The following is a 12102-nucleotide window of genomic DNA, read 5'->3' on the forward strand; positions in this document are numbered from 1 at the left end:
AGTAACCTCCATTTCTTCTTCAACTGCTGGTCCCTATAGCTATGTCTACACTTATGACAACATGAATAGACACTGCATTGCCAGCTAACATGGGTATAAACAGTGGTGTAGATGATGAGGCATGGCTTAGGCAATTAGAGTGCCTTTCACCTAAATTCTATATGCTCAAGTAGTGCCTCCCAATCTAAACTGCTATTTTTAGCAGTGTAGTGTCCTACTGCCTCCCCCCTGCCAGAGCCTTTCCTCACTGTAGTGAAAGGCTCTGGCAGCAGTAGAAGACTCTGGCAGCCCCCTCCTACCGGAGCCTTTCACTGCCATGATTTCGTTGGGGTTGGTCCTGCTTTGAGCAGGGAGTTGGATTAGATGACCTCCTAAGCTCTCTTCCAACCCTAATCTTCTATGATTCTACAATGTGTAACTACATACCACAGTGAAAAGTTTGAATGCAGCTGCCTTTTACTGCCGCAGGTAGCTATGCACATAGTGCCTATACTCTACATGCCATTGTAAGTGTAGACAAGGCCTATGTGTATTCCACATATGGGCAACTGATAAACAGTATTCAAAGAGGAGGAGGGTGTGAGGATGCAGGTGGTGCAGTTGTCTGTAACTGCTATTCCAACAGCTGTGTCTGTAGAAGAGGCTTGGACTAAACTGTAATGCTTCATAAATGTATGGATGGAACTCCAGGTTGCTGCCCTAAAAATGTTCAATGTAAGTACTTCTTGAAACGAAGATACTGAGTTTGTCTGTGCTCTAATGGAATTGGCCCACACCGCTTCAAGCGGAGGGAGATGCGCTTACTGATAACAAAGGGTAATACAGTAGAGGTCCACTTAGAGTCTTTGAGCAGATAAAGCTTGTCCCAGTGATCACTCTGTTACGGCAACAAATAATCTAGGCATTTTCATAATCGGTTTCATTCTTTGCAGGTAGAACACCAGACCGCATCTGAAGTTGAGGGAATGAAACCTTCTCTCCTTGCTGGAGGCAATAGTTTTTGGAAAAAATACTGATAAGTTCCCTCTAATTTTTTCCACCCATGTGCAGAATGAATTTTATGTGCACCAATATTGAGGTAACGTGCAGATGTGCACCACTAGTAGAAACAAAAAACCTAGATATATATTTTTGAAAAGTTACCACAGGGATAATTACACCAGCCAGGACAGGTTAAGCATTTTACAACTCACTACTCAAATAATTAAATTTAAACATGAGAAAAATAAAATTATGAAATATATAGACCAAACAACTAAAATAACAGCACTTTAAAAGAATTAAATTACAGAGAATATATGTGCATTGCAGGAAGTACCAAGTAAAAACAACACAAGTATGTCTTGGGAGGTGAGTGTGACACAGAGACTGTGTATGTATGTATGTGAGACAGAGTGTGTGTGTGTGCTGGCTCCTGGGGAAGTCTGAGAGACTGCACATTGTCCCTTTAAGCATAGCATCACTCATCAGACGGCTCGTTCACACTGCAGCATTTGTCAGCAGCTCCATCCTGCTCCTGAGCCCTGTCCCCCCACCTCCCACTCCACGGAGATGGGGTATATTGGTGGGAGGGAGGCAGGGGGAAGAGGACACCCTGACATCATTGCCCTTCCCCTGCTGCTCTGCACAGCAAGCGGGAGAGTTCCGGGAGCAGCTGGTCAGGGGCTCCAAGGCAGAAAGCAGGAGCAATGTGGCTGCAGAGCAGTGGGGGGAGGGGCACCTGAACACATTACTGGATTTGTGCAGCTCTGCTAATCAAGTGCACGGCCCTTGATTGACTCTTGGGTGACCATGCAGCTTAGAGGGAACACAGCTGGTAAGTGAATACATTGATTTTTGTGAAACTCAGAAATTACCTCAGGAATGAGTTTTGAACAGAGATGAAGGAAAAACTTCTCTTTGAGAAATGTAGTGTGTGGCCATGAGTGCTCCAAATTCTGGCTTCTGGCTGATGTGATGGCAATAAGGAAGGAGACCTTCATAGTCATGTGGGACATTGAGCACATGGGCAGAAGCTCAAAGGAAAGTCTGGTAAGTATTGAAAGCACAAGACTGAGATCCCATTGTGGTGTTGGCTTAATTACCGGTGTGAACATCCTTGTCACACCCTTTAAGAATATGGTAGTTCCTAGCTGAGTAAAAACACAAGAGTCCTCTGTTGGAGGGCGGAATGCACTGATAGCTGCTAAGTGGACTCATGACAAGCTAACAGAAGGGCCTGACATCTTGAGGGTGAGGAGGTAGTCTACAAAGGCAGCCAATACCTGCTATTTTGGGGAATACAACTGTTTTCTTTTGTGCCCAGTATAGAAATGTCTCCATTTAGCTAGATAGCATATTCTGATGGAGTCTTTTCTGCTTGTGACTGACGACAGTTTGAATGGTCTCTGGAGAGGAACATTCTAGATCTGATGTCCATCCAAATGGCAGTCTGTGAGGTAAAGAGGAAACTGGCTAGGATATCTGATCTCACTGTTCTCCTCAGTTAGCAGATCCAGAAATGGTTGGATGCTGATGGAGAACAAGTTGACATTTGTAGGAGGTGTGAAAACCAGAACTCTCTGGGCCAGGTGAGTGCAATGAGAATGACTTATGTTCGTTCATGACAAATCTTTTGTAGAACCTGTGGTACTAATAGAATGGGAAGGAAAGCATACCTCAGGTGGTCTGTCCAGGCTAGCTGAAGGACATTGCCCTGGGAGCCCTGACCTAGAGTTGCTCTAGAGTAGTGTAGATTGAACTTCTTGTTCGTCTGAGAGACAAAAAGGTCTCAAGAATACTGAGTGAAAATTTTGTTTGGGATTGAATTGTGCATCTCCCACACATAATCTCCTGAGACTGTCCACCAGAGTGTTTTGTGCACCTGAAATGTTTGTTGCCAAGATTGATGTTCCATATACACCAGGTCCATACAGAAGATAGTCGTCATGTTGTCTGACATTACATGGACATGTTGGGATGGTATTAATGTGGGAGGAATGCATTGCAAGCCAGTTGGACTGCCCATAATTTTGAGATTAATGTACATCCTGGCCTCCCAAAGAGATTGCGTGCTTTGTGCCGCATGACTGCCCAGTAGGCTCTCCAGTCTAAGAAAGATGTATCTGGGATTATGGTTGCATCAGGTGTCAGTGAACTGAAAGGGATTCAAGCACACACCTGTTCCAGGTTTGTCCCCCCCCGCAAGGCAAACTGTGAAATTGATGGGAATTGTCACCTTGTCACACAGCTGAACATAATTTGTTGGGGGAAGAGTCAACACGGTTTTTGTAAAGGGAAATCATGCCTCACCAATCTACTAGAATTCTTTGAGGGGGGTCAACAAGCACGTGGACAAGGGGGAATCCAGGGGATATAGTGTACTTAGATTTTCAGAAAGCCTTTGACAACATCCCTCACCAAAGGCTCTTAAGCAAAGTAAGCTGTCATGGGATAAGAGGGAAGGTCCTCATGGATTGGTAACTTGTTAAAAGTTCGGAAACAAAGGGTAGGAATAAATGGTCAGTATTCAGAATGGAGAGTGGTAAATAGTGGTGTACTAGGGTTGCCAACTGTCTAATCCAGGGATTGGCATCCTTTGGCACCCAGCCCGTCAGGGAAATCCGCTGGCAGGCCGGGACGGTTTGTTTACCTGCAGCATCCGCAGGGTCGGGCAGCACATACCTTGGCCCATGCCGCTTCCCGCAGCCCCCATTGGCCTGGAACAGCAAACCGCAGCCAGTAGGAGCTGCGATCGGCCGAACCTGTGGACACTGCAGGTAAACAAACCGTCCCGGCCTGCCAGCGGATTTCCCTGATGGGCCGCATGCCAAAGGTTGCCGATCCCTGCTCTAATCACACAAACACCCTTGCCCCGCCCCTGCCCGTTCTCCGAGGCCCCGCCCCACTCACTCTATCCCTCCGTCACTCATTCTCCCCCACCCTCACTCACTTTCACCAGGCAGGAGGTTGGGATACGGGAGAGGGTCTGAGCTCTGGGCTGGGGCCAAGGGGTTTGGTGTGGGAGGGGGCTCCGGACTGAGCCTGGGGCAGGGGGTTGGGGTGCAGGGTGGAGCTTTTACCCAAGATGGCATCCGTCTAAAAACAGGTATGACATCAGGGGAGGAGCTAGAAAGCTAGAAGCAGATTGGCTGAGAGGAGCTGACCTTGAGAGAGCAACTAGTTTATCAGGCTGAGACTATAGTGGGTTTTGGGTGTTTCTAGAAGAACAGGAGTAGTGAGACACCTCAGCTACCTTGCCAGCAGCAATGGCCACTACATCTGCAGCTCAAAGAGACCGCAGCTGTGCAAGCAACACTCCAGAGATCAGAAGGACCAAATTAGATGGTACAGAGGGAATTCGAACAGAAGTGTAAGTCTGATCTTCTTTTCTACCTATTTAAGAATGTATGGGTCTCTCTGTAAATAAAGCTGGATGCTTGCATCTTGAGTGAAATCTCCCCTATCCGTTCTACAACTGCTTGGCCAATGCTTACAGGATGTTAAATGTTTAGTTTTAAGTGTTAATGTTAGTGTTAAAGTAAATGTTTTATATTAGTCAGTGAAAATGATGATGGTTTCTCGTATGTGTATATAGACACAGCCTATGCCACGATGTATTAAGTATGGGGTTAGATTGTCGCACAGACTAAAAGTCTTTGTGTATATGGGCTCTTTATATGCATATTATATTGAAACTACTGCATTTCCTGTATGTATTAATTATCTTATGCGGTCTGTCTTATTTTGTTGTGCCACTTTAACTATAGGATTCTTTAAATGTAATTCTACGGCATTTTACTATGTTTTATGTATTCTTTTGTGCTTTATTAAATACAATGTAACCACTTTTTTAAAATAAATAATTCTTTTGTTTTCTAAGAATTACTGCTTGTGCATCTATCCTTGAGCCGAAGGCTGTATCCGTGTCCTTTCAGGGGTTAGCAAGACTAACTTGCTCTGGGGAGTCCTCTGTGGTTAAGAGACAAGTCCGTGCGTAACACCCTGGCAATTCCTTTAGGGCAGGCCAAAACCTTGTTATCCTTTGGTTAAATTAGACAAATTTGTGGGTAACATATTTGGCATCCTTTTTTATTGGTGGGCTTGAGGTGCTATTTTAAACCCTGAAGCTTGAAAGTTTTATTTCAAGGTCAAGGAGGGTACAGCACCCCTTATGGGATAAAAGGACGACTGACACCAAGCAGTAATATTTTTTTCTCTCTCTTCTTTCCCCCCCTTTTCTTTTTTTTTGACAAATACACATACACTCTCAATACACACAAGCACACACACAACTTCATTACATACACATACCTGCTTGCATATCTGGCAGCCGTGCGCAGGTCTGAAAGGCAAGTAGGACCTGTCACTTAAAGCAGGAAATTCTAGACATTTTTACAAGTTTTGAGAACATTACAAAAGCACCAGAGGCCATGTGACTCAACAGTAGGGATATACAAAGAATACAGTACTTACCTTCAGAGAACATATTTTATTATTTAATAGACGTTTTTGCTCCAATATACAAAATAGGGGACCTGTCATCCCAATTAACATTTACATAGTTACACAGAAATCATTTCCATCATTTACAAGTGAAGATTCTTCTCACACTCCCCATTGCAATTACAATCAAGAGATAATCCTCTAATGCTTTTTATATTGGTCAGTTACATTTTGTATTTCCTCTGCCTGTAGTTTCTGGTATCAATTTTACCAAGAATTTACTTATATTTTTCAGTTGCACTAGAAGTGAAATTAAATGCATCATTTGGAACCACTATCTCAAAAAACCCTATCCAAAATAAATCACCATTTTATAAAAATATGTTGCAGGAGTAAAGCAAAATATCCTGTGGCTACCAGTGAAACAAAAATGCTTTAAATTTTGTTACTGTATAAAATATGTTTAGCAACTCAGCTTGGCTTTTAACTACATACATTTTTAAAAACTGTAAAATGACTGAGCAAACTTTTATCAGTTAACAAAAACTAATGCGACAATGGTTTTACAAAGCTGTACATTTAATGCAAGGGACTTCATCTTTCTGGCATGTATTATGGTCCAACTGATTCACCCCTCACTCTTTTCCCACTGAAACCTGGAAAATTTAGGTTCTAAAATAATTTGGTATAAGCCCTTAAAAATATCTAATCCATTATATTTTTTATGTCTCTCCCAAAATATTTGTGATGCTTTTCTTTGCAATGCTGGTAGTTTAGCCAAGCTACATAATTTATACAAAAGAATTTTAGCCAAACCAAGGTTTCAGAAACCTTGCATTTATAAAAGCAATCTGTTATAATATGACAAGAATTTTCTTTCATATATGTTAAATAGCCCAATTTACTTAGTGACCCTGTTCACCTATTCATTCAGTTGAACAAATCTTGAAGTCTTTTCCTGAGATAAAAATACAGGTAAGTAAATATATTAGTTATAGCAGCAGACAGGAGACATTCTTTTTAAAGGTTTCAACAGTATCAATAAAATAACCTTAGAAAATTACAATAAAGTAAAAATCACTATCTGAAATGGGATGACAAGGACATCCAAGACCTGATAGCCAGAATCTGAAATATGTATTCCATCATTTTCCAGAAATTACATTCAGCCACTGTCAGACAACAAACTAATGCATGGAAAAGTATCAAATCAAAACATTTCACATATTTCTTATTACATCTATTACTTGGTGGTGCTATTATTTAAATCTTAATGCTGTTTCATAAACCCAAAGCAAGGTAAACTTTAATTTCAGAAAATTCACCTCATATGACTTGAAAAAAATCTCAAAACACTGAACTCCTTTTACATTCCTAGATTATTTCATTTATTATCAACTTCATTTCATATTTAGAGAGTTTTTTGAAAGTCACCCGGCTCTTGGGAGTCTGAATGGATCAATTTTCTGAGAAGGGAATGATATTCTGAAAACTGCTTATTTTGATCCAGGTTTTTCTAACAAATTATTTAGAGTATGAACCCTTAATGAATAAAGAACAGTAAGGATTAGAGTACACCACCAGCATTTCACTATAGTAAGCATTCTTACAATCATCATTCAGACAGCTACAGGAAACATTTTACGGCTTGGCTTTTTCATCAGAGTAAAAACAGATTCATTGTTTAATTATTAAATTAAAATATGAAAGACATTGAGCCAGATACCAGTTCCTCCTGAAAGAGAGAATACAAAAGTGGTAAAACAGAAGGGGTAAAAGACATTTTATGCATTTTATTTAGAATCTGTCTTTCCTAAAAAAACCCATTTAAATGGAACAAGTAAATCTAATTCAAATATATATATAAAATTATGTTCAAGATTTGTTATGCTCAAAGACAATACATAGGACCCTAGTAGTTATAGTAATTCATAAATAAAAATAAACTATTATTGACCTCCCCATCTTTCTCCATAGGGAGATTAAAAGCCATAATTTTTACTGATTGTTCCCGACAGCATAGGTATATATTACTATAATGTCAGCTTCTTCAGAGAAGCAAAACATACTTGGCCTCCTTGACACTAGTTTATATTTTCTGTTAATCTATTACGGTCAAGAAGGCAACTGTGTTGTCCCAAGTATATTTGTTATTTATATATTAAAGAACCCAGGGGAAAAAAAAACCCGAAAAAACCTGTCCACCATATTCTTTCATAATTGAACACAGGCAAATTACTGCACAAAGAATTCTCTGTCTTTTCAAATAAAAAAATCAGTATAAAATACCAGATTTATATTGCTTCTACTGCACTGCCAGATTGTTGCAATTAGCCTTGAACCAAACCCCAGTGAAGTCAATGGGAGTCTTTCCATTGATTTTAAGGGGCCCTGACTCAGGACTTTAAAAAGAGAAAATGTGTTCACTGTTGGAAGGTTGTTCCTACAAGAGTGGCGGGTATCTCTCTTTTCTCTTTGCAGTTGTAGAAGAATTGTGTAGTCAGCATGATACCTGAGTAAATAAAATGAACTTGATATGAAGGGTTAAAAAAAAAAAAATCCAAACTTTCCTTTATTGTGTGCAAACTGCGCTACTGTCCCTGGAGCTCCCTGCATTCCATTTTTTAAATCAGTGCTTGCTCCATTCCATCATAGCCAGAGAAGAAACGAGGCATAAAATCTCTCTTCACCACAGTTCCTATTCAATCCCGAGACTGATAGAAGAGAATGTAACCAGACTCAGAGTTCTTTGAAATGTCTGATGTCAACCCATAGAATTCTTCAATAGCTTGTGCATCTATTTTCTACAGAAAACAAAATACAAACATTAATTGTAAAGGGAAAAAAATCTACAATGACAAATGTATATTCTATTAAATTATACTTTGTGAAACAATGACAAAATATTCTGGTCTCATCTGCTAATTACCTTTCTCGGGATAACCTACGTTATAGAAGGGTTATAAGGCTTTTAGGGTTTTTTTTTTTACTTCCAAATCTTCTTTCCTCCACAGCAGCCCATCTTCTGTCTAATTTAAGTAACTTGAACATCTAATACTAACAAATGGACTAAACATGAATACAACTTAATCATCATCTGATAGGTTCCTCACACAGAAAGGTGATTTATAATGGTAAAGATCTTTCCTGACGAGAGGATATAAAGGATATAAAGATCTTTTCTGATGAGGGGCCAAAACTCACCATGGGCTATGCACATATAAGAACTTACAATCAGCACTGAACTTATAAGTTGGACTAATCAGAATGTAATAAAGTAGACCAACTTAGACAGAGATGGGGGATGAGCATTAAGAGGAGAAAAGGGCACCTGGCTCTTTAAAAAATTATGAGCTACTAGGACGATAGACACTTAAATTGCAAGAAGAGCCTCTAGTTTGTGATATAGAGCAGGATGCAAAGAGCTGCCAGATGCTACCACCATCATGATGATTTTGGGGAACACAACAGAAATTGAAGCCAAATTAAAGGCAATAAAAGAACTCTTGATTCAGAACAAGCCACAGATATATTTCATACAGCAGGATTGTGGAAATAAGCACTCTTTTCCCTCAGATCAATTAGATTTAATCTAATCTTTTGCCTCCACTGATGTGATGACTAATTGGATCATTTCCATCTTGAAGCACCAAATACAGCTACTTAAGATCTAGTATCAGCCAGCCTTCTTTGGGAATGCAAACTCTAGTAAATTCCTGAAAAGCATTCTCGCTCCGGTTCTAGTGAGATACACTGATGTTTGAGAGGTTGCAAGGCCTGTCCTAGCACCATCCACTTTACTAGTGGGAGAGTGAACCTTTAACTCTGTTGCAGTATCTTAAAATCCACTGACTATCCTGTCAGGACAACTGACACCACTCATCAATCATCTTTGAGCCCCCCCAGGAAGAAGTCTTCAGTAGCCTGATTGGTTCTGGCAACTGAAAGGGAAGACTAACCTCTTGGTATCTCAGGCAAAACGTTCTTTTTCATTATGCAGTTCTTGCACATTGTAGAGAAAAATATGTACTACTAATACACCTTATAGGTTCTAAATGAACTCTATGAACTCAAGGAAGTGACTGGGGCATCACTGTGGGCAGTTCAATTAAGACCTCTATTGAGTGTAGCTATGGTTAAAAAAAAAAGCAATCAAGATGATAGGGTGCATAAGGAGAATAATGAAGTCATAAAACTATATAAATCAACACAATGGCCTCATATGAAATACTATATGCAATACAAGTTATACCATCTCAAAAAAAGGATATTGTAAAATTAGAGGGAGTTCAGAAGGCTGACAAGAATTATTTAGGTGCACAAGAAAACTCCTATAAGAGACAAAAGACTGGGACAGTTTACCTTAGAAAAGAAAGGAGACAAAATAAGAGGAGACGTGATAGAAGCATACAAAACATAAGAATGGCCATACTGGGTCAGACCGATGGTCCACCTAGCCCAATATCCTGTCTTCCAATAGTGGCCAGTGCCAATTGCTTCAGAGGGAATGAACAGAACAGGCAATCATGAAGTGATCCATCCCCGGCCATCCACTCCCAGCTTCTGGCAATCAGAGGCTAGCGACACCATCCCTGCCCATCCTGGCTAATAGCCATTGATGGACCTATCTCCATGAACATATCTAATTCTTTTTTGAACCCCATAATAGTTTTGGCCTTCACAACATCCTCTGGGAACAAGTACCACAGGTTGTGTGAAAAAGTACTTCCTTTTGTCATTTAAACCTGCTGTCTAATAATTTCACTGGATGACTCCTGGCGCTTGTGCTATGTGAAGGAGTAAATAACACTTCCTTATTCACTTTCTCCACACCATTCACAAATTTTATAGATTTTTATCACATTCCCCTTTTAGTAGTCTCTTTTCCAAGCTGAAATGTTCCAGTCTTTTTAATCTCTCCTCACACAGAAGCAGATTCGTATCCTTAATCATTTTTGTTGTATGAACAGAATAGAGAACGGACATTAGGAGCTTCTGTTGTCTCTGCCTCACAATGCAAGAATAAGGGACTATCCAATGAAACTAAAAGGTGGCAAAGTCAAAACTGATGACAGAAAAGACTTTTTCCACCCATTTAATTCGACTGTGGAACTCATTTACATAGGATGTTATTGAGGCCAAGGATTTAGCAGGATTTAAAGAGTTTATATGGATAACAATAATATCCAGAATTACTGGAGTTAACACTAACGAAAAGATTATTGGAAAGGAAATAAAACCTAATACTTCAACATTAAACCAATCTCCAGCTATTAGGGATTAGGATTAAACCTTCCTGAGGGGCAAGTGACTCTATATCTTTCTACTGTGGGATTTCTTGCACCTTTCTCTGAAGCATCTGGTAATGGCCACAGTCAAGAACAGGGTACTGGACTAGTTGGACCATGGCTCTGATCCAGTATGTCAACTCCGGCATCCCTAAAGGGCTTGGAGTAATGCTTGTCCAAAAAGTTTCTTGCCCTTAAAGAAAGCAGTAGTAAGCATCCATTTTATCTACCTCTCTACCTGCCATGTCTTTTGCCACAGGATCCACCAGTGACATTAATGACCAGAAGAGAAAAGCAGGATGACCTTATCCAAAAAGAAATTGTAAAAAAAGTAGGAAAACAAGCAAAGATTCATGCAGGCCTTTATCATCTGCCTGGAACACACTGATACTTCAGCAGCTGAGGGTTTGAAAACAAATGCCCAAGCACTTAAGACTACAAGAATATGGCAGAGTCAGCTGATGACACGCACATGGTTTTCAAGTCCTCGCTGCATCTCAAGTTGGACTCCAGTTTCCTGTCATACTACTATTTCTGGAACATTATGCTAGCCATTGAAGGGTTTACTTCTTCACTGACAAGAAGAATACTGTCAAAGTGCTTCCTAGCAGAATCAGTGCATTGCACTGGAGGTTGCATCGCTTTTGAGAGTGCAGTGTCAGAATCTGGATTCTTCCGTGATTCAATTTCCTTCGCTTTCCTTATGGAAAAGGAAACAGAAGGATTCACTTACGACTTAACATCTCTTCCTATGAGCCTTTTGATTCTAAGAATCACTCCACAGTAAATCCAAGACTGAAGACTCCACTTACACAGTGTATTAAAATCTTGTGGCAAAAAAATTATGCTCTGGTACAGGAGTTTCTCTTTCTTTATATGAACTACAGAGAGCCCTTTGGTGACATAACAGTACAGAGAGAGATGGTCCCAAAAGCTTCACAAGCTGGTTCCACACAGGGCTTGGGAAAGGGGAAAGCAGCATCCTTCAAAGAACCATCTCCCAAAAGCCTCCAATGAAGAAAGTTATATGATCTCTATCATAAGTCAAGGTAGGGATTAGAGAAGACAGTGTGGAATCTTAGTCTCCTTAAAGAAAACTTGGACAAGCAGGCCCTACTACTACCTGGCACTAACAACCAGGGTAATGGAGTTTAGATCAAGGGGTGATGGGAGAGAAGGAAAACAAATAAAAGAAGGATTGGCTGTCCCACCTGGCCTCATCAAAGGTTTAGTTAAGCAGACTCACTACAGAGGGATATATGACCATATTTTCCAATGTTATGTGACCTCCACTTTGGCCCTGGCATCTCTCATATGGGAAGAGTGGTTTTGTTTTAGAGAGTTTTCCCTCCCTGCCAGGAAAAGGTGAAGGTCACAGGTGGCAAAAGCA

The 12102-nt window shown here is 40.4% G+C and overlaps 1 protein-coding gene across 4 annotated transcripts in view; it reads right to left on the reverse strand.

The window, feature by feature from the left end:
* Window positions 1–5455: 5455 nt before the first annotated feature.
* Window positions 5456–12102, reverse strand: part of USP12 (ubiquitin specific peptidase 12) — a 75599-nt gene continuing 68952 nt past the window's right edge. For all 4 annotated transcript variants that reach the window (XM_073340493.1, XM_073340500.1, XM_073340484.1 and 1 more), the window contains one exon: window positions 5456–8228. In XM_073340493.1, coding sequence (XP_073196594.1) covers window positions 8127–8228 — 102 coding nt within the window. In that variant the 3' untranslated portion in view covers window positions 5456–8126. The remainder of the gene's footprint in view (window positions 8229–12102) is intronic.

The sequence above is a fragment of the Lepidochelys kempii genome, chromosome 1 (assembly GCF_965140265.1).
Source record: "Lepidochelys kempii isolate rLepKem1 chromosome 1, rLepKem1.hap2, whole genome shotgun sequence".
In the NCBI taxonomy this organism is placed as follows: Eukaryota; Metazoa; Chordata; order Testudines; family Cheloniidae; genus Lepidochelys; species Lepidochelys kempii.